Source organism: Pempheris klunzingeri, chromosome 24 (assembly GCF_042242105.1).
Source record: "Pempheris klunzingeri isolate RE-2024b chromosome 24, fPemKlu1.hap1, whole genome shotgun sequence".
In the NCBI taxonomy this organism is placed as follows: Eukaryota; Metazoa; Chordata; class Actinopteri; order Acropomatiformes; family Pempheridae; genus Pempheris; species Pempheris klunzingeri.
In genome coordinates, this window is record NC_092035.1 from 495,401 (window position 1) to 518,511 (window position 23,111).

Here is a 23,111-nt window from a genome sequence, read left to right on the forward strand (position 1 = left end):
TGAAGAGAGCGACATAACAGCTGAGGTGATCTACTGGACCAGTTCCAACACTTTTACTACCTACCAGTCACTCAGACACCAGGATGTGGACACAGAGGACCAGGGGGGGAAACAGGGGAGTGACCCTAAAAGGTTTGTAGTTGTTCGAAGTGTCTGTGAAGCTGAAACATCGACTTTGACAATTAATTGATGAATTAAATGTCATTTTTCAAACCAGCTTCTGCAATATGAACATTTGCTGCTTTTTTCTGTGAACTCTGAGGTTTGGATAGTTGAAGGGCTGAAAAATGTGACCATAATGATAATAATAATAATGATAATAATAATAATAATAATAATATATATATAATATAATAAGTTTTTCCTGACATTTGCCATGGTAGATTTCGGCTGGTGAATATTTCTCTCTTCGTGGTCTCTCCTGGTCGTATGAACAGATCTGATGTCACAGTAACAGACCAGAGGTCAGCAGGCAGGATGTGGACAAAACTTTATTAGCATCATCTCGCTGGACGGGGACGACAGGAAGAGGGCGCTCCTAGTCGTCGTCTTGTCCCGCCTTGTCGATGACCTTCCTCATCCAGCGGCTCATCCTGAACACGTGGGTGTAGAAGCCGTACTTCCCGTCCCGGTCGCAGCCTTCGCCCCACGACACAATCCCCATCTGGTACCAGCGGTTCTCCGCCGGGTACTGAGCAGGAAAACAGAACCATGTAAGGACGTTCAACTGTTCTAATAACCAGGAAATCACACATTTGCACTCACACTCCACATGTGAGTTTGGTGTAATAAACTGAATAATGTCACACCAAACTCCATTCACAAAAACACTAATTTTACACTAGAGTTGCTGGTCTGCTGCTGCCTCGATCATTTCATTTTTTTTGCATCATTGTGCGACTTTGGTGTTGTAAAGGGTTTGTTCAGATCCAACAATATTTATTTAACACACACTGACACAAACACACTGACTGATGGAGGCAGCAGCAGAGCAGCAGCTCCTGTGTCCTGTGAGCTAAAATCCCTGTTTTTGTAAATGTAGTCTGGTGTGTGTGCAGAGAGCGATATAACGTCTGTTTCTGAATCCAAACGGGAAGATGTTTGTCACCTTCATCACAAACGGTCCACCACTGTCTCCCTCGCAGGCGTCTCCTCGTTCGGCGTCATCTGGTTTAAAACCTGCGGCACAAACAGAATGAGATGTGAAACGTGTCAAACCACCTGATCGCCCCCTATAGGTCGCTATAAGCCCCGCCCCCTCCATGCTAGCGAATGGGAACTAAAAAGAAATACATTCTTCCCAAATAAATGTTTCTGTCATTTCAGGTCGTCGTTATCGCACTGATTTGCGTTCACGTATTGATTTTTCTGATCAGTTGTTATTTTTGTGCTATTAAGAAGCAGCTGTGACGTCATGATTGACAGCTCATTCCTCATTAATAGGGCCAGTAGTTTTCCCACAATCCACCTGACCAACAGACAAACAAACGGCGCCAAAACCATGAGCTCCTTAGCGGCGGTGACCTGACTTCCATGTCGTAGAATAGAAACGTTACCGGCGCAGAACATGTTGTCCGTGATCCTGACGGTTGTGGAGCTGCGGCAGGTGTCCTGGTCCACGATGGGCAGGTGGATCTGCTGGAGGACAGTTGGTAGATTTCTCGCCGCCGGGTTCCAGGTTTCCTTCAGGTTCCCCCAGCCGGTCACTCGGCCCTTATAGCCCTCGCTCAACAGCCTGCGGACGCCCATTCAAAAGCCCATTGGGATTATTGTCGATTTAACAGCGGACAGAGAGTCTGTGTGCGGTGGTCTTACATCCTGGCGACCTTCTTGCTGGGGAGGCAGACGGGGTGGATCTGGTCGCTGAAGGTGACGGGCCGTCTCATGTGCAGCAGGGCGATGTCGCGGTTCAGGTTTTCCCTCCAGTTGTACTTTGGGTGGACGATGATTTCGTCGATCGCCACGATCTTTTCGGTGGCGCGCTCAAACCTGGAAAGTTATCACAAATATTCTCGTCAGTGTGGTTCTCTGATTGGTGGAGTCCGTTCGGACGTGCAGGCCGGAGGTCTTACTTGGCCCTGTTGTGTTTTCCGAGGCGGACCAGGATGTCGTTGATGGTGAAGTTCTTGTTCCAGGGCGGGTAGAGGATGCAGTGAGCCGCAGTGAGGATCCACTGATCGCTGATCAGACTGGCTCCACACAGCAGCTCCTGTGGGCTGCGTTTATACAGCATCACCTGCCTGCAGAGGAGAACATGTTCTGTACACACCAGCAAAAAGTGTTGGAACTGGTCCAGTAGATCACCTCAGCCAGCAGACACCAAACGGGCTGCAATGGCTGCAACGTGATCCTTTGGGACAACTGCACCTGATCACAGTAGGTCCACTAAAAGAGCTTGTTTGATCCACTGACAGGCTCAGAGTGTTATTCTAAGTGTGTGACAGCATCATGGAAAGGATCCCTACAGAGAGAGACCTGGAAGATCCTTTTGGTTTAACCACAAACAGCACACACACCAGACTACATTCACTAAAACAGGGATTTTACATGGTTGTTAATGGTCTAACACTACCTCGATCGGCTGGTTTGTTTGTGTTACTGAGTGACTTTGGTGTTTTAAAGGTTCATTCTGATTCAACTCAATACTTGTTTAACACACAGTAACATAAACACACTAACTGATGGAGGCAGCAGCAGACCTACCACTCCTGTGTTCTGTGACTTTAAATTACTGTTTTTATGAATGGAGTCTGGTCATTGCAGCCCGTTTGGTGTCTGCTGGCTGAGATGATCTACTGGACCAGTTCCAACACTTTTACTACCTACCAGTCACTCACACACCAGGATGTGGACACAGAGGATCATGGGATGAAACACCAGAGCTCTACTTTAAGTGTGGTTACCATGGTGCCGAGGCCACCTCAGCGTCGTCGCCGCCAACGATTCGTTTGTCTCTGTACGACTCCAGTAGCTCCGCCTCCTTCACGTCCTGCTTGTTCAGCTTCTCGAACAGAGGGCGCTCTCCACACACTGAGACACAACCAGGTAACCAGTTAACTAACCAGCCAGCACATCTGTTCAACACTCTGTAGACCAGTTACTTTTGCAGTTAAAAGGACTAGTTAATCAGGTAACCAATTAGTAAACTCGTTAACATATCAGTTATAGTCAGCCTGGTAATTTGTCAGAGAGTTTGCCATTTAACCAGTTTCCTGTACTCCTCTTTAATGACCAGCTAGTAAACCAGTCAACCAGTTAATTCAATTCAATTAAATTTTATTTGTATGGCCCAACAGAGTCTCACAGTGCTTTACAAAGTTCACTGAAATAAACAAGTGTAAGCGAACGAACAATCTAATAAAGAGTCCAGCAGTCGATGAGGCCAATGGATCAGTCCGGTGGATCAGTCCGAGGCATCACCTGCCCTTTATGACCCTCCTTCTTCGGGAAGGAAAAACTCAAAAAACCCAGTGGGAAAAGAGAAACCTCCGGGAGCACCACAGTGAAGGAGAGATCCAGCTCCCAAGGACGGACAGGCTGTAGCCTTGGACAGACGCAACCAGTCAATACTATTTGACAGTTAGTTATTTAGTCAGTAAGTCAGTCAACCAGCCTGTAAACCAGAGAACCATCCAGTTAAAAGGTGTTTTAGTCTGCCTGCTTATGTCAAACAGTCAGTTGACCAGTTAACCTGTCACATCAGTTAACCAACCAGTCAGTAAACCTGGTAACTAATCACTAATAAGCTCTTAAGTTAACTTGGCATTTAAGCAGTCAAACTAAACCAGTTCCCTGAGCTAAACTGTTAACCAGCTAGTTACCTGGTTAATGACTAGCTGACTAGTTATAGTTAACTCACTGCTCTCTCCCTGGCCAAACGTCCGCGGAGAGAAGAACATCTTCCTGGTCGGCTTCGCCACCGAACGCTCCCTCCCCTCCGTCTCCGTGGTGGAGTCCTCCCCTAGCAACGGGTCCTCTGAGAGAGACAGGTGGAGAGAGACAGGTGGAGAGAGAGAGACAGGTAGAGAGAGACAGGTGGAGAGAGAGAGACAGGTAGAGAGAGACAGGTGGAGAGAGAGAGACAGTTACAAGTAGTACTTGTATCCGTGGGGTTGTAGTACTAGTACTCCTGCTGCAGGAGTACTAGTACTAGCTACGTAGTGGTACTAGTACTCCTGCTGCAGTAGTACTAGTACTAGCAGTACTTACCGCACAGCTCCAGGTCGCAGTAGTCGATCGTCACGTTTCCGGAAACCTCCACGTAGCACCAGGGGCCCTCGGGGTCGTAGTCGGGATTACGGCACTTGTTGCCCTGGAGACCAACCTCAGGGATGAACTCTTTGTTCCGGCTGAGGTTGACGGCCACCGGCGACGCCCACAGCAGGCAGGCGTGGCCCCCCAGGCTGACGGACAGGTCGCCAACATAGTCGATGCCGTAGTTCGGCAAACAGGCGCCGGTTCTGATTGGTTTAGGGGCCACAGTGGGCGGGACAAACACCTCACCTGGAAGGAAGAGAGTTAGTAGTGCCCGGTTAGTAGTACCTGGTTAGTAGTACTCCGTTAAGGGTAGTCTGTTTATAATACTTTGTCAGTAGCACCCTGCTGGTAGTACTAGTCAGTATTACTAGTCAGTAGTACTAGAACCGTGTGGTACTCACCACATGTGGGCACCCTGCAGGCCTCCTTCTGGACCGACGGGTCCTGAGTGAAACACCAGGGACCATCAGCAAGGTTGTCAGGGTTACGGCAGAAGTTCTCCTGGAGAACGCTGTCGGGCTCCGAGGCGTTATACTCCCTAGAGAGAGAGACAGATAGAGAGAGAGAGAGACAGGTACAGAGAGAGAGATAGACAGGTGGAGAGAGAGAGAGACAGGTGACACTCAGCCAGTTAGTTGGTTACTTGGTGAATTGGTCAGTCAGTCAGTCAGTCAGCTGGTTAGTTCTGTAGCTGGTCACTTGGTTAGTCAGTTAGTAAGTTAGTCAATGGGTTGGTTAGTTAGGTTAGTTAGCTGGTTACCTGATGATGGGGTGAGGGAAGCTGTGGCTCCAGTGTTGACAGACTCTCCCTGAAGCTGTGATGTTGACGCTTCCCTCATAGTTCACACCTGAGCCAGAGATACACTGACCTACACACAGGTAACACACAGGTAACACTCAGGTAACACACTCGGGTAACACTCGGGTAACACACGGGTAACACTCGGGTAACACACGGGTAACACTCAGGTAACACACGGGTAACACTAGGGTAACACACTCGGGTAACACACGGGTAACACTCAGGTAACACACGGGTAACACACGGGTAACACACGGGTAACACACTCGGGTAACACACGGGTAACACTCAGGTAACACACTCGGGTAACACTCGGGTAACACACGGGTAACACTCGGGTAACACACGGGTAACACTCAGTAACACTCGGGTAACACACTCGGGTAACACACTCGGGTAACACACGGGTAACACTCAGGTAACACACGGGTAACACTAGGGTAACACACTCGGGTAACACACGGGTAACACTCAGGTAACACACGGGTAACACTAGGGTAACACACTCGGGTAACACTCGGGTAACACACGGGTAACACTCGGGTAACACTCGGGTAACACACGGGTAACACACGGGTAACACTCGGGTAACACTCGGGTAACACACGGGTAACACTCGGGTAACACACGGGTAACACTCGGGTAACACACGGGTAACACACGGGTAACACTCGGGTAACACACGGGTAACACACGGGTAACACACGGGTAACACTCGGGTAACACACGGGTAACACACGGGTAACACTCGGGTAACACACGGGTAACACACGGGTAACACTCGGGTAACACACGGGTAACACACGGGTAACACTCGGGTAACACTCGGGTAACACACGGGTAACACTCGGGTAACACTCGGGTAACACACGGGTAACACTCGGGTAACACACGGGTAACACTCAGGTAACACTCAGGTAACAGACTCAGGTAACACTCAGGTAACACACTCAGGTAACAGACTCAGGTAACACACTCAGGTAACACACTCAGGTAACACTCAGGTAACACTCAGGTAACACACTCAGGTAACACACTCAGGTAACACTCAGGTAACACACTCAGGTAACACACTCAGGTAACACTCAGGTAACACACTCAGGTAACACACTCAGGTAACACACTCAGGTAACACTCAGGTAACACACTCAGGTAACAGACTCAGGTAACACACTCAGGTAACACACTCAGGTAACAGACTCAGGTAACAGACTCAGGTAACAGACTCAGGTGACACTCAGGTAACAGACTCAGGTAACAGACTCAGGTGACACTCAGGTAACACACTCAGGTAACACACTCAGGTGACACTCAGGTAACACACTCAGGTAACAGACTCGGGTAAGGTGTTCTCTCTCTGTGTTCCAGCTGTTCCTGTTTACCTTCTATACACTGTCGGACCATGTCGATGTTCTGCTGAGTCCTCAGAGACTGAGTCCCCTTACAGTCTGAGAGAAAGACAGGGAGAGAGAGAGACAGGTAGAGAGACAGGGGAGAGAGAGATAGGGAGAGAGAGACAGTTTAACAATAAATATTTACATTTCTGTCCAGACTCATTCATGAGTTACTGTGTGTAGTGAGTAGTAGTACCTGTAGTACTTGTAGTACCTGTAGTACCTGTAGTACCTGTAGTAGTACTCACCCAGATATTTCGCCCAGAACTTTTCCTGAAGAGGAGAGAGTTTCTGGTCAGTTAACTAGAATCACTGTTAACTAATAGTTCAAGTAGTAGTAATACTGTCCGCTGTAGTACTGTAACTAATAATACTGCAACTAGTAGTACTGTTGGTAGTACTGTTAGCAGTAGTTAGTACTGTTAGTGGTAGAATTGTTAGTAGTAGCAGTGGAAGCAGAACAAAATGGCGGCGTACTGTTTTATCCGTCTGTTCAAACACCTCACGAGCTTCTTCATGGTCACAGATCTCCTCCACACACTCTCTCTCCAGGTTCCCTGGACAGAGTACACGTTAGTACTGCAGGTAGTACTGCGGGTAGTACTACTAATACTTCTGTGTACTTCTGTGTTTTTACCTCACATCAGAAACATGTGACACATTCAGAGAATAAAGAATAATAATAAACGTGTTTGATCACTTTCAACCTCAACAATTATTATTGTTTATTAGATTATAGTTTTACTCTGAAAAATCAACATTAGAACTCAAACAGGAACCACTGCTGCCATCACTAATAACTAATCAATGATAACTGATAACTAATCAATGATAACTGATAACTAATCAATAACTGATAACTAATCAATAATAACTTATCAAAGATAACTGATAACTAATCAATAACTGATAACTAATCAATAATAACTGATAGCTAATCAATAACTGATAACTAATCAATAATAACTGATAACTAATCAATAATAACTTATTAAAGATAACTGATAACTAATCAATAATAACTAATCTATGATAACTGATAACTATTCAATGATAACTGATAACTAATTAATGATAACTGATGACTAATCAATGATAACTAATCAATACTAATGGATAACTAATCAATAATAACTAATAAGTGATCAAAAATAAATGATAACTAATCAATAATAACTGATAACCAATCAATGATAAGTAATAACCAATCAATGATAACTAATCAATAATAACTGATAACTGATCAATAATAACTGACAACTAACCAATGATAACTAATCATTAATAACTGATAACTAACCAATGATAACTAATCAATGATAACTGATAACTAATCAATAATAACTGATAACTAATCAATAATAACTTCTCAAAGATAACTGATAACTAATCAATACTAACTGATAACTAATCAATGATAACTGATAACTAATCAATAATAACTGATAACTAATCAATGATAACTAATCAATACTAACTGATAACTAATCAATGATAACTGATAACTAATCAATGATAACTAATCAATAATAACTGATAACTAATCAATAATAACTTATCAAAGATAACTGATAACTAATCAATACTAACTGATAACTAATCAATAATAACTGATAACTAATCAATAATAACTGATAACTAATCAATAATAACCGATAACTAATCAATGATAACTAATCAATACTAACTGATAACTAATCAATGATAACTGATAACTAATCAATAATAACTGATAACTAATCAATGATAACTAATCAATAATAACTGATAACTAATCAATAATAACTTATCAAAGATAACTGATAACTAATCAATACTAACTGATAACTAATCAATAATAACTGATAACTAATCAATAATAACTTATCAAAGATAACTGATAACTAATCAATACTAACTGACAACTAATCAATGATAACTGATAACTAATCAATAATAACTGATAACTAATCAATGATAACTAATCAATACTAACTGATAACTAATCAATGATAACTAATCAATACTAACTGATAACTAATCAATGATAACTGATAACTAATCAATAATAACTGATAACTAATCAATGATAACTAATCAATAATAACTGATAACTAATCAATAATAACTTATCAAAGATAACTGATAACTAATCAATATTAACTGATAACTAATCAATAATAACTTATCAAAGATAACTGATAACTAATCAATACTAACTGATAACTAATCAATGATAACTGATAACTAATCAATAATAACTGATAACTAATCAATGATAACTAATCAATACTAACTGATAACTAATCAATGATAACTGATAACTAATCAATAATAACTGATAACTAATCAATGATAACTAATCAATAATAACTGATAACTAATCAATAATAACTAATCAAAGATAACTGATAACTAATCAATACAAACTGATAACTAATCAATAATAACTGATAACTAATCAATAATAACTTATCAAAGATAACTGATAACTAATCAATACTAACTGACAACTAATCAATGATAACTGATAACTAATCAATAATAACTGATAACTAATCAATGATAACTAATCAATACTAACTGATAACTAATCAATGATAACTAATCAATACTAACTGATAACTAATCAATGATAACTGATAACTAATCAATAATAACTGATAACTAATCAATGATAACTAATCAATAATAACTGATAACTAATCAATAATAACTTATCAAAGATAACTGATAACTAATCAATACTAACTGATAACTAATCAATAATAACTTATCAAAGATAACTGATAACTAATCAATACTAACTGATAACTAATCAATGATAACTGATAACTAATCAATAATAACTGATAACTAATCAATGATAACTAATCAATACTAACTGATAACTAATCAATGATAACTGATAACTAATCAATAATAACTGATAACTAATCAATGATAACTAATCAATAATAACTGATAACTAATCAATAATAACTTATCAAAGATAACTGATAACTAATCAATACTAACTGATAACTAATCAATAATAACTGATAACTAATCAATAATAACTTATCAAAGATAACTGATAACTAATCAATACTAACTGACAACTAATCAATGATAACTGATAACTAATCAATAATAACTGATAACTAATCAATGATAACTAATCAATACTAACTGATAACTAATCAATGATAACTGATAACTAATCAATACTAACTGATAACTAATCAATAATAGCACACTTACCTGGCTTCACCTCCTCAAACAGAGAGTTCGCCCGTCGGCTTCTCACCAACACCTGAGACGCTGCCTGGCTGCCGAGAAAAACTACAACAGAGTGACTGTGTCAGCTGTACTGCAGTACAAGTACTTCAAGTAAAAGTACTGCAGTACAAGTACTTCAAGTAAAAGTACTGCAGTACAAGTACTTCAAGTAAAGGTACTGCAGTACAAGTACTTCAAGTAAAGGTACTGCAGTACAAGTACTTCAAGTACAAGTACTGCAGTACAAGTACTTCAAGTAAAAGTACTGCAGTACAAGTACTTCAAGTACAAGTACTTGAAGTAAAGGTACTTCAAGTAAAGGTACTTGAAGTAAAAGTACTTGAAGTAAAGGTACTTGAAGTAAAAGTACTTGAAGTAAAGGTACTTCAAGTACAACTACTTCAAGTAAAAGTACTTGAAGTAAAAATACTGCAGTAAAAGTACTTCAAGTAAAAGTACTGCAGTAAAAGTACTTCAAGTAAAAGTATTGCAGTAAAAGTACTTCAAGTAAAAGTACTTCAAGTACAAGTACTTCAAGTAAAAGTACTGCAGTAAAAGTACTTCAAGTAAAAGTACTTCAAGTAAAAGTACTAATACCTCACTGAGACAAGTACAGCAGCATGAAGTACTTGAAGTAAAAGTACTTGACACATAGTGCAGTAAAAGTGGTGTTGGTGGATTAGTGCCGTCAGTCAGATATAATATATGCAGTAAAAGTACAGCATTTACTCAGAGTAGAAGTATAAAGACGCAGTAAATGGAAGTACTCATTACTCAGGTGCAGTACTTGAAGTAAAAGTACTCACTTATCCTCCACTTCTGGTTCTGGTTTTACATTTCAGTCAAATATTGAGAATAAAAAAGCAGGAAGTGGTTTAAAGAGTCAGACGCAGTAAAAATACTACAAATGTACCAACAAATACTTCAGTATGTGAGTATTACTCCATCCTGAGCACCTTCCCTCTGACTGTAGTACACCTCAACACTAACCACTGCCAGCTACCATGACTAGTCCCCCGACTACCCGTCCCACCAGTCTAGTAAAGGTACCGTCGTCGGCCAGGCAGCCGTGCAGCAGAACCAGCAGCAGAACGGCGGCTGGTTTGGACGTGGGTTCCGCCATGATCCAGAACCTCCGAGCAGAACCGTAGAACCAGATCCGGCCGACTCAGCGCTCAGTGTGCCTCCCCGACTCCGTCTGCCCCTCTGTGTCTGTGAGGGGGGGTGAGGGGGTGAGGGGGGGTGGGGTTATTGACCAGAGGGTCAAAGAGTGAGTCGACATGTTTGATGTGAGTCCTGCTTGTTTACTTTGACTCATCAGCTGTGATCAGGACCGAGGTTCCTGCACACACAAGGTAAACAAGCAGAGAGACCCTCCAGTGGAGAACACCTGATGCAGCCCCCCCCCCCAGGTTACCCCTCCAGTGGAGAACACCTGATGCAGCCCCCCCCCCCCAGGTTACCCCTCCAGTGGAGAACACCTGATGGAGCCCCCCCCCCAGGTTACCCCTCCAGTGGAGAACACCTGATGGAGCCCCCCCCCCAGGTTACCCCTCCAGTGGAGAACACCTGATGCAGCCCCCCCCCCCAGGTTACCCCTCCAGTGGAGAACACCTGATGCAGCCCCCCCCCCCAGGTTAACCCTCCGGGGGAGAACACCTGATGGAGCCCCCCCCCCAGGTTAACCCTCCGGGGGAGAACACCTGATGCAGCCCCCCCCCCAGGTTAACCCTCCGGGGGAGAACACCTGATGCAGCCCCCCCCCCAGGTTACCCCTCCAGCGGAGAACACCTGATGCAGCCCCCCCCCCAGGTTACCCCTCCAGTGGAGAACACCTGATGCAGCCGCCCCCCAGGTTACCCCTCCAGTGGAGAACACCTGATGCAGCCGCCCCCCAGGTTACCCCTCCAGTGGAGAACACCTGATGCAGGCCCCCCAGGTTACCCCTCCAGTGGAGAACACCTGATGCAGCCCCCCCCCAGGTTAACCCTCCGGGGGAGAACACCTGATGCAGCCCCCCCCCCAGGTTACCCCTCCAGCGGAGAACACCTGATGCAGCCCCCCCCCCAGGTTACCCCTCCAGTGGAGAACACCTGATGCAGCCCCCCCCCAGGTTACCCCTCCAGTGGAGAACACCTGATGCAGGCCCCCCAGGTTACCCCTCCAGTGGAGAACACCTGATGCAGCCCCCCCCCAAGGTTACCCCTCCAGTGGAGAACACCTGATGCAGTACCCCCAGGTTACCCCTCCAGTGGAGAACACCTGATGCAGCCCCCCCCCAGGTTACCCCTCCAGTGGAGAACACCTGATGCAGCCCCCCCCCCAGGTTAACCCTCCGGGGGAGAACACCTGATGGAGCCCCCCCCCCCAGGTTAACCCTCCGGGGGAGAACACCTGATGCAGCCCCCCCCCCAGGTTAACCCTCCGGGGGAGAACACCTGATGCAGCCCCCCCCCCAGGTTACCCCTCCAGCGGAGAACACCTGATGCAGCCCCCCCCCCAGGTTACCCCTCCAGTGGAGAACACCTGATGCAGCCGCCCCCCAGGTTACCCCTCCAGTGGAGAACACCTGATGCAGCCCCCCCCCAGGTTAACCCTCCGGGGGAGAACACCTGATGCAGCCCCCCCCCCAGGTTACCCCTCCAGCGGAGAACACCTGATGCAGCCCCCCCCCCAGGTTACCCCTCCAGTGGAGAACACCTGATGCAGTACCCCCCAGGTTACCCCTCCAGTGGAGAACACCTGATGCAGCCCCCCCCCCAGGTTACCCCTCCAGTGGAGAACACCTGATGCAGGCCCCCCAGGTTACCCCTCCAGTGGAGAACACCTGATGCAAGCCCCCCAGGTTACCCCTCCAGTGGAGAACACCTGATGCAGCCCCCCCCCAGGTTACCCCTCCAGTGGAGAACACCTGATGCAAGCCCCCCAGGTTACCCCTCCAGTGGAGAACACCTGATGCAGCCCCCCCCCCAGGTTACCCCTCCAGTGGAGAACACCTGATGCAGTACCCCCAGGTTACCCCTCCAGTGGAGAACACCTGATGGAGCCCCCCCCCCAGGTTACCCCTCCAGTGGAGAACACCTGATGCAGCCCCCCCCCCAGGTTACCCCTCCAGTGGAGAACACCTGATGCAGGCCCCCCAGGTTACCCCTCCAGTGGAGAACACCTGATGCAGTACCCCCAGGTTACCCCTCCAGTGGAGAACACCTGATGCAGCCCCCCCCCAGGTTACCCCTCCAGTGGAGAACACCTGATGCAGTGCCCCTAGGGTGGAGTGGCCTTCAGGGTGCTTTTACACTCCAGGTGTTCAGCCCCGCCCCCTCCAGGTGTTCAGCCCCGCCCCCTCCAGGTGTTCAGACCTGCCGGCCGTCCCACAGGAAGTGTCACTGGGCCACTGAACTCGTCCCGTCACCGTGACAACGGCGCTGACCGCTCTGACTTTGTGTTCCCGAGCTGTTTAGAAAGCGGTCACCTGTGTAAATGAACGGGTCGGGGGTCAGGTGAGAGCGTGGGGGGGTCAGGTGAGAGCGTGGGGGGGTCAGGTGAGAGCGTGGGGGGGTCCGATCCTGTCGCACCTTTAAATCTCACCGCGGACGGCGAGCAGCTAAAACGACAGACTACCGACGTAGAGGGAGAAAAACAAAGTGGTTTTAAAGAAGTTAAACACACAAAGTCCATCTGACTCTGCAGAGCAAATATTTAGTCAGAGAAAGTGTTTGATCAGAGCTGCTGGAGCAGGAACAGAGCTGGTACCTGAGGAGAACACCTGTGTTACCTCACAGTACCTGCTACTCTTCTTGTGTTGCTGTAGTTTATATTCTGAAGTTATTATTAGCAGGTATGACCTGATGACATCAGTGTGACTGATTAGTCAGGTGAGGGCAGGTTACCTGGTCATTGTAGGCGTCACTCCCACACAGCAGGTGGCGCTCACCCGCTCTGACGTTGGCAGCTGTCTTTAAAAAGAGCAGCGAAGAAGAAGCGTTGCTAACAATGGCCGCCGCCTCCTCGGAGTTACGGATGGACCAGCTCCCCTCAGACCCGCTGCTCCACATTTTGTCCTTCCTGGGCTACAGAGACCTGGTCCAGTAAGTCCCGGAGACCGGAGCCAGCCCCCCCGGACCCTCACACACACACACACACACACACACACACACACCGGGGCCGGCCGGTAAACGGTGTGTGTTCGATAACGGAGACGTAAACAAGCCGCAGTGCGTCTGCAGCTAGCGGCTAAGCTAACAGGCTAACAACAACAGGGACAGAAAGACAGCTGCTGGGGTGAGACAGACAGGTGCTGGGGTGAGACAGACAGCTGCTGGGGTGAGACAGACAGGTGCTGGGGTGAGACAGACAGGTGCTGGGGTGAGACAGACAGGTGCTGGGGTGAGACAGACTGACAGAAGAAACCCGACAGCAGTACTATCGGTGAAGCTAATGTTGTCTAACTAGCTAGCTGTCTGCTGGTCCCGTGCTATTGCCTAATAAAGAGTGACAGGAAGAGGAGATACATATCGATTGGATTAAAATATTGATTAAAGTCAGAGCCAATCAGCAGCTGTCATGTAGCCCCGAGCTAACATGGAGGCTGTATTAAGATAGAGATCTGTGTGCTCAGCTAGCCGCATGCTAACTGCTGCTAACTGCTTGTTTACGTTGGTTAGCTTGTAGCTGTGAGGTACTGTTAGCTTCATGTGGTTAAAGTATCAGCAGTGAAAGTCCACAAGTAGTGTCTTTGTATATGCACTGTCTAATGTGTGTGTGTGTGTGTGTGTGTGTGTGTGTGTGTGTGTGTGTGTGTGTGTGTGTGTTAGCTGTAGCTTCGTCAGCAGGAGGCTCAGTGACCTGTCCAAACACAACCCTCTGTGGAGGACCCTGTGCTCCAGACACTGGCTGCTCACAGAGTGAGTACTGGGAAAACTACTTCACAGGAAACACTTGGAATACTGGAACTCGTCCTCTGACTCCCTCTGAGGGACGGGATGTCTGTAAAGAGCACTTCCACTTATTTTAGTAGAATTCCTTCTGTTTATCTCCATGTTGGAGGAGAACTCTGGGTCCTGTATTTAGATCTCTGACAACAAGCAGCAGCCACTGAAACACTGTAAACACTGTAAACAGGAATTAGAGGAGCTGTTCCATCAAACAGTAACAAGAATCACAGAAGACATCAGATCGTAAGGCTTTAAAACCTCTGAGGGTTTTAGTTCAAAGGCAGATTGCCGCGACTAGCAGGTACAAAAAGTGTTGGAATTAGTCCCGTACATCCACCAGACTCCATTCACCAAAAGAGGGATTTTACCTCCCAGAACACAGGAGCTGCTGGTCTGCTGCTGCTTTTATCATTTGGTTTGTTTGTGCTGTTGTGTGATTTTGATGTTTTTAAAGAATTAGTTCAGATTCAAGCTAACATGTTAAATCACCAACGTCACAGTAAACAGAGCAGCAGCTCCTGTGTCCTGTTCTCTAAAATCCCTGTTTTAGTGAATGTAGTCTGGTGTGTGTGCTGTTTGTGGTTAAACCAAAAGGATCTTCCAGGTCTCTCTCTGTAGGGATCCTTTCCATGATGCTGTCACACACTTAGAATAACACTCTGAGCCTGTCAGTGGATCAAACAAGCTCTTTTAGTGGACCTACAAATAGGGCCCAGGTTTGAAAACACTGGAGTTCTCCTTTTAAAGTCGTGTGCTCATATATATGTGTGTGTGTGTGTGTGTGTTCAGTGCGGACCGGCTGCAGAGCGGCCTGTCCTGGTACTGTCTGTTCAAACAGTACTACAGGGACCTGGGCCGCTACATCCAGTATTACCGGGTGCTGAAGAGAGCCTGGGAGCAGCTGAAGAGCTTCCTGCAGCAGAAGTGTCCCCGTATGATCGCATCACTCAAAGGTGACGCCACACATCTGACTGAGAGCTCAGGAATCATTAACACCTTGTTTAGCAGTAGTGACACCTGCTGGTCAGGTCTGTTACATCACGCTCTTTAAAGCCACCAGACTGCATTCACAAAGACAGTCATTTTACCTCGTGGAATACAGGAGTTGTTTGGTCTACTTACCATGACTTTGGTGTTTTAACGTATTAGTGTGGATCCAAAATATGTCTTAAAACACCAGAGCCACACAATAACACGGACACACTGACTGATGGAGGCAGCAGCAGAGCAGCAGCTCCTCTGTCCTGGGAGCTAAAATCCCTGTTTTAGTGAATGTAGTCTGGTGGGATTGAAGAGAGTGACATAACGGCTGTTTGTTGTTGTTGTACTGCAGTGAAAGAAGCTGTTCATGTGAATGTAGATGTTTGTTTTCCTCACCAGAGGGCGCCACAGAGGTGGAGCTTAACGACATCGAGGCCCAGATTGGCTGCAGACTTCCTGACGACTACCGCTGCTCGTACCGCATCCACAACGGGCAGAAGCTGGTCATCCCCGGGTCGGTACCTGTCTGATGGCGCCTCGCTGACGGTGGCGGTCTCTCGGTCTAACACCACCCGTCTGTGTGTGTGTGTGTGTCCTCAGGTTGATGGGCAGCATGTCCCTGTCGAACCACTACCGGTCGGAGGTCCTGCTGGACGTGGAGACGGCGGCGGGCGGGTTCCAGCAGAGGAAGGGGATGAGACGCTGCCTCCCGCTCACCTTCTGCTTCCACACCGGCCTCAGCCAGTACATGGCCCTGGAGCCCGCAGAGGGGCGCCGCAGGTTCGAGAGCTTCTACCCCTGCCCCGTACGTAACCTTCCTGTCCGCCGGCCCTTTCACAATAAATGTCTTCATGTGCACCAGCTTTACAGACGGCGAAATCTTTGAAGTTTAGATGCAATTTGAGCGCCGTTTTTTAAAAACCAAACAGAAGACGCAGGGTTCAATTCAAGATCAACTGTGACTCTTAAATCTGACCAGATCTGAATGGAGTTTGGTTTGTTGTAAACGTGAGAAACTGAACATGTTGCTAGTTCAGTGAGAAGATGAATAAAGTGTGAGTGATAAACACGTTGACGAACCTGTCGACTGTCTGTTTCAGGACCAGACGGCTCAGGACCCTTCGGCCATCGACATGTTCATCACAGGTTTGTTCATACGCCACGAAACGAGCTGCAGAACCTCATAGAGAATCTGTGTGTTTTTACGGCTCCTTCGGTCTCACATCCAGGGGTCTGTGTGAACATTAGTGTGTGTGTGTGTGTGTGTGTGTTCAGGCTCCTGTTTCTTAGAGTGGTTCACGACCTACGTCCACAACGTCGTCACAGGAGAGTATCCGATCATCAGAGACCAGATCTTCAGGTAAAATAAACTCTTCTCATAGTCGGCGTGTGAGCAAGGAAGAATTAAAGTGTACATGAACGACTGTTTTTGTCAATGGAGTCTGGTGCCTCCACACGGTCACATGTGTGTCTCTCTGCAGGTATGTGCACGATGAGGGCTGTGTGGCGACGACTGATGACATCACCGTCTCTGTTTCTACCTCCTTCCTGCCAGAGCTTTCATCCGTCCATCCACCGCACTTCTTCTTCACTTACCGGATCAGGTACCTGTCCGTCTACCCGTCCCTCCACCTGTCTGTCCACCCGTCCCTCCACCTGTCTGTCCACCTGTCTGTCCACCCGTCCCTCCACCTGTCTGTCCACCTGTCCCTCCACCTGTCTGTCCACCTGTCCCTCCACCTGTCTGTCCACCTGTCCCTCCACCTGTCTGTCCACCTGTCTGTCCACCTGTCCCTCCACCTGTCTGTCCACCTGTCTGTCCACCTGTCCCTCCACCTTTCTGTCCACCTTTCTGTCCACCTGTCCCTCCACCTTTCTGTCCACCTTTCTGTCCACCTGTCTGTCCACCTGTCCCTCCACCTGTCCCTCCACCTGTCTGTCCACCTGTCCCTCCACCTGTCCCTCCACCTGTCTGTCCACCTGTCCCTCCACCTGTCTGTCCACCTGTCCCTCCACCTGTCTGAATGAGTGTGTGTTTCCAGAATAGAGATGTCGAGCAGCGCTCCACCTGAAGCCGCCTGTCAGCTCGACAGCCGTTACTGGAAAATCACCACCTCCGACGGCAACGTGGAGGAAGTCCAGGGTCCCGGCGTGGTCGGTACGCTGCTCGCATCACATGACCACCTGTAGGGCTGTGATTGGCTGTGACCGGCTGCTGACTTTGTGTCTGTGTACCTGTGCAGGAGAGTTTCCCGTCATGACGCCCGGGAAAGTCCACGAGTACGCCAGCTGTACCACCTTCTCCACGCCGTCGGAGTACATGGAGGGTCACTACACCTTCCACAGACTGGGTAACCTCAGAAACACGCTAGTTTAGACCAACTAGTTAGCCGCAGGTTAGCATTCAGGGCTAACCTAACCCTAACCACCACCACTGGAGGTGTAGTTAGCATGTTAGCAAGTTAGCATGTTCCTGTTTAAACGGACCTAAAGTAAAATCTATAACAGACTTTTTGCAGCAGAAAGCTCAGTTTGGTCGGTAGGTCTGTAGTGTGTGTATGCTAGTTAGTTAGCGTGTTAGCGTGCCAGCGTATAGGGTAAATAAAGTTAGTGTAGGTCTGTAGTGTGTGTATGCTAGTTAGTTAGCGTGTTAGCGTACAGTGTTAGCGTGTTAGCATATAGTGTTAGCATGTGAACATTACACACGACCACACAGTGTAAAAAGCTTCACTGACTTCTGGAACCTTCTAGCTGAGGTTGGACACATTTTAGGGACATGAAGAAGAAGAAGGTCCTCCAAGAGACGACGTCACCAGAAGAAGAAGCAGCAGCAGCGTTTAGGGGTCAGAGGGTTGAAGTGAAGCAGCTGAAAACGTTCTTTGTTGTTCTGACGTGGGTTCTCTTGCAGCCAATAAGGAGGAGGTGTTCCACGTGGCCATCCCTCGGTTCCACATGTTCTGCCCCCCCTTCAGAGAGCCGCTGGTCCGAACGGTACAGTCCGAACTGATTCTGCTACAAACCTGTTTGAGCCACATTTCATTTCTGCTAACGTCTTGGCTAACGCTAACGTTATCTCCAGCAGAAAGCGTCGACCAGTTTCACGCCGCGCCTCGACGACCACGACCAAAACGACGACGGGGGCGAGTACTGCGACGGAGACGGCGACGACTTCGGCGACCTGAGGGGGATCAACATGGCCGCCTTGGAGGGAGCGTGGTGCCCCCGACACATCTGACCTCCGACCCCTCTGCAGCGTTGTCAAGGAAACCACTGAACTGTCAGATTGATGGGCAGCAGGGGATTCTGGGATTCAGTTTCTACCATATTTATAAGCCATGTCGTCATTAAAGGAATAGTCTGACATTTTTTAGACTTTATTTCCGGCTTCAGCTTCATATTTTACATCTGAGCCTGTTTTTGTTTCCACTTTTACACCTTCAGTTCGGTGCCCCGAGTTTCACCTGTCAGGCTGCACAACTCGTCTTTAAAGCGAACGCAGGTCAGCTGCAACGTGATCCTTTGGGACAACTGCACCTGATCACAGTAGGTCCACTAAAAGAGCTTGTTTGATCCACTGACAGGCTCAGAGTGTTATTCTAAGTGTGTGACAGCATCATGGAAAGGATCCCTACAGAGAGAGACCTGGAAGATCCTTTTGGTTTAACCACAAACAGCACACACACCAGACTACATTCACTAAAACAGGGATTTTAGAGAACAGGACACAGGAGCTGCTGCTCTGCTGCTGCCTCGATTGGATAGTTTTTAGGAGTTAGTTTGGATCCAACACAACATTTGAGTAATAAATAAACTGAAGCAGCAGCAGAACAGCAGCTCCTGTGTTCTGTGAGCTAAAATTAGTGTTCTTGTTAATGAAGTCTGGTGTGATGGAAAAGAGCGATAAAACGGCTGCAAACCAATATATGTACAAACGTGACAAAGGTTTAAAAGTGCCGCAGTTCTCCTTTAAGAAAATGACTTAAACACAGAAACAAACAACTCCCTCAACTCATTCTTCTTCGGTGGCTGGCAGAGCGATCATGTGGACGAACGAGGGCTTTTAATTTGTCGGGAAGAGCAAACGGAGGCTGTTTCCTGCTTAGTTTTCACGCAGTTTGATCACATGACGCTGATTTCTTAGTTTCTTCGTGTGTGTGTGAGGCCGTCGCTCTCTGATGTGATCGGTGGTTTGTTTTGTATGTTTTGGTGAAATAAACTACAAGTATTCACGGCTGCAGACTCTCCGCTCACTCTTTGGTTCCAATTGGAATTTTTCAGTTTCTCTTTCGGTTGTAGTTCGTATTTCTTCTTTTTCACTTTAAAATCATCGCAGGTTTTCAGTTTGTTACTTATTTCTCCCTTCTTCTTACACTTTTAGGTTGTTTTCTAGTTTTACATCACGTTTTCAGTTTCATATCAGGTTTTATTTTATTTCAGTCACTGATCGTTCATTCTTAGAAAGCATTTTTTTTTTTTTACTTTTAAGCTGTTTTACTAGTTGTAGATCATGTTTTCTTCAGTTTTAGATCGTAATTTTTCCATGACAGAAATCCTCCAGTAGATCACCTCAGCCAGCAGCCACCAAACGGCTGCAATGTGATCCTTGACTAGAAACTGACGTTATATCGCTCTCTTCAAACACACCAGACTCCATTGAGAAAAACAGTGATTTTAGCTCACAGAACACAGGAGCTGCTGGTCTGCTGCTGCCTCCATCAGCTAATCTGTTTGTGTCATTCTGTGACTTTGGAGTTTTAAAGGTTTAGTTTGAGTCCAACACAACATTTGTGTAACACACAGTAACACAAACACACTGACTAATGGAGGCAGCAGCAGAGCAGCAGCTCCTGTGTCCTGTGAGCTAAAATCACTGTTTTTCTCAATGGAGTCTGGTGTGTCTGCAGAGAGCAATATAACGACTACAAACCAACATGTAAAATGTGGCCGAGGATTAAAAGCACCAGAGTTCTCTTGTAAGAATCCTTTCAGAGAACAAACTCTTCAGTCTAAACAGCCAAATTCTTTAAAAAACCTTTATTGACCATCACAGATCACCAAACAGCAACATGCAAACAGAAGGAAACAAAGATGGAGGATCAATCCTCCTCCTCCAGCTCCATCACCTTCCCTGTTCTCCTCCTCTTCCTCCTCCCTCTCCCCTCCTTCTTCTCCTCTCCCTCTTCCTCCTCGTCATGCTCCCCCTGCCCTCCTCCTCCTGCTGCTCCTCCTCTTCCTCCTGCTCCTCTTCCTGCTCCTCCTCCCTCCTCTTCCTCCCTGCGGGCGTTGCAGCGGCTGCAGTGCCTCCTGAAGCCCCCCAGGAAGTGGGACCTGAAGCAGCAGAAGGGGCAGGCGTAGCGGCCGGGCCGGTGCGCCGCCCTGACGTGCTGCTGCAGCCGGCTGGGCAGGAAGAAGGAGCGTTTACAGTCCTTACAGCCGTACGGACGCTCCACGTCGTGGCTGCGCACCACGTGGCTGATGGCAAAGCCTGCAGGGACACCGAGAAAGACCTGTGAGATCCACACACACCAGACTCCATTCACAAAAACAGGGATTTTAGCTCCCAGAACACAGGAGCTGCCAGTCTGCTGCTGCCTCCATCAGTCAGTGTGTTTGTGTTGTTGGTCTGTGAGCTAAAATCAGTGTTTTTGTGAATGGAGTCTGGTGTGTTTGAAGAAATGATTCATTATGGCCAAAAGTTTGATGCTCAAGTGTTTAACCGTCCTCATGCAGGTGTAGAGATTTAGAACAGTAGAACCTCAGTACAACAATAGAATCCTAGAACAGCACAACCTTTGAGCAGATGAACCTCTGAGCAGAACATCGACCTTGAACCTTGAACTGCAGAACCCTTGGAACAGTAGAAGCTGAGGACAGAACGTCAGAACGTCAGAACGTTAGTACCTTTGAGCTTGGTCTTCCAGCCACAGATGAGGCAGACGTAGCGGTTGGAGATGAAGCGAACCACTTTGGCCGTCGCCTCCATCTCCTCCTTCAGCAGCTCCCCGCTCAGCCCGCTGACCTCCTCCTCCTCCGCCCCCCCGCCCTGCGCCTGCTTGGCGCCGGCGGCGTGGGCGGCGGCCCGTCTGACGGCCTGGGCCGCCAACACTTTGGGGATGTCGTGCTTCCTCACCACGTGGTTGAATCCCAGAGCTCTCAGCTTGTTCTTCCAGCCGCAGATCAGGCAGCGGTAAACGCCGCCGTCGAACGCCAGCACGCTCTCATCGCCTTCGCTCTCCGGCCTCTGGGGGGCGCCATCTTCATCACGCCCACCCTCCTCCTCCTCCTCCTCCGCCTCGCTGCTCCTCTTCCTCTTAGGAGCATCCTTCCCTCCCTCCTCCTCCTCCTCCTCCTCGCTGCTCCTCTTCCTCTTAGGAGCATCCTTCCCTCCCTCCTCCTCCTCCTCCTCCTCCTCACTGCTCCTCTTCCTCTTAGGAGCATCCTTCCCTCCCTCCTCCTCCTCCTCCTCCTCCTCACTGCTCCTCTTACTCTTAGGAGCATCCTTCCCTCCCTCCTCCTCCTCCTCGCCCTCCTCTGCAGCCTTCTCCTCGCCCTTCTCGCTCTCGCCGTCCTCCCCTCCCCCCTCTGGTTGGTCCACACAGTGTCTGGAGATGATGTGCTTGTACAGTTTGGTGAAGTCCTTGCTGGTGAAGAAGCAGTCGGCGCAGTGGAACAGCCGCGCCGTGCTCTGGTACATCACGATGTTGCCAAGGCGACCCACCGCCACGCCGTCCAGGCAGGCGGGGTGGGAGGCCGCCATGTGGGACAGCTGGTGGGCGTGGCTCTTGGAGAAATGGCCACAGAGGGGGCACTGGAGGTGGGCCGCCACGCCGCCGCCCACCTCCCCTCGGGTCTGTATGATGACCGACATGGCGGCGTCTCCAGAGGCTGCAGAGGACAGAGAGCACGCCGTCAGGGACAGGAAGTGCATCACAACCGTTTAAAACTCACATGGCGTCTTTCTGGGAAACTAAACCGACTCGTTTTATTAAACATTTCGTTCTCTAAAAAAACACTAAAAAGTAAAACAACATTTCAGTGCACATTCATCGCCTAACAAGGCTTTTATTATGAAATACTCACAGGAAGTGCAGGTTTAATGACCATAGAGCTGCAACGATCGGCCGATTGGTCGTCGACTAATAGGCAACTAATCAGATAATCAATTAATCGGTTTCCGGTCATTTTTTAAATGAACAACGTCTAAATTCTCTGGTTCCAGCTTGTTTAAAGTGAATTTTATACACGCCTTTAACCAGACTTCATTGAAATTTTCGCATTTTTACCAAAAACATCCGACAGGACTCTGTTATAATGGAGCTTTGTGTCTACATTGAGCTTCCTGTGTTCACACATTGTTCCGGGTCGGTTCCGGGTCAGTGACCTCAGCGTGCTGAGCGTAAACACGCTTAAACACAGCCGGATAACGGACCACAGCTGACGGGCTAGCTCCCGGGCTAACACACTCAAAAAACACATTTTAAACCATCGTTTCCGCCCAACTGC

At 47.6% G+C, this 23,111-nt stretch overlaps 3 protein-coding genes across 4 annotated transcripts in view; 1 reads left to right on the plus strand and 2 right to left on the minus strand.

The window, feature by feature from the left end:
* Positions 1-536: 536 nt before the first annotated feature.
* On the minus strand, positions 537-10,816 carry f2 (coagulation factor II (thrombin)). Its single transcript, XM_070855672.1, has 15 exons — positions 10,744-10,816; positions 9,676-9,756; positions 6,931-7,010; positions 6,702-6,726; positions 6,442-6,507; positions 5,018-5,126; positions 4,659-4,795; positions 4,210-4,503; positions 3,860-3,976; positions 2,904-3,030; positions 2,073-2,240; positions 1,816-1,989; positions 1,557-1,735; positions 1,109-1,179; positions 537-691 (listed from the first exon to the last, which is right to left on the minus strand). Exons 1-15 carry the CDS (start codon positions 10,814-10,816, stop codon positions 539-541), a joined length of 1,854 nt encoding a protein of 617 aa, XP_070711773.1. The 3' UTR covers positions 537-538.
* A 2,811-nt stretch (positions 10,817-13,627) lies between these two features.
* fbxo3 (F-box protein 3) lies at positions 13,628-19,841 on the plus strand. 2 transcript variants are annotated; one of them, XM_070855678.1, is made up of 12 exons: positions 13,628-13,781; positions 14,508-14,597; positions 15,417-15,580; positions 16,008-16,122; positions 16,209-16,413; positions 16,709-16,754; positions 16,884-16,968; positions 17,090-17,212; positions 17,651-17,766; positions 17,852-17,959; positions 18,517-18,599; positions 18,688-19,841. In XM_070855678.1, exons 1-12 carry the CDS (start codon positions 13,687-13,689, stop codon positions 18,841-18,843), a joined length of 1,386 nt encoding a protein of 461 aa, XP_070711779.1. In that variant the 5' UTR covers positions 13,628-13,686; the 3' UTR covers positions 18,844-19,841. The 2 variants fall into 2 exon arrangements, with proteins under 2 accessions (XP_070711779.1, XP_070711780.1); XM_070855679.1 differs by having other exon boundaries at positions 13,631-13,781; positions 18,691-19,841.
* Positions 19,842-20,646: 805 nt separating this feature from the next.
* LOC139223924 (zinc finger and BTB domain-containing protein 47-like) overlaps positions 20,647-23,111 on the minus strand; it is a 2,583-nt gene continuing 118 nt past the window's right edge. Inside the window, exons 2-4 of the mRNA XM_070855929.1 lie at positions 22,045-22,493; positions 21,510-21,945; positions 20,647-21,093 (exon numbers count right to left, since the gene is read on the minus strand). Coding sequence (XP_070712030.1) covers positions 20,705-21,093; positions 21,510-21,945; positions 22,045-22,476 — 1,257 coding nt within the window. The 5' untranslated portion in view covers positions 22,477-22,493 and the 3' untranslated portion in view covers positions 20,647-20,704. The remainder of the gene's footprint in view (positions 21,094-21,509; positions 21,946-22,044; positions 22,494-23,111) is intronic.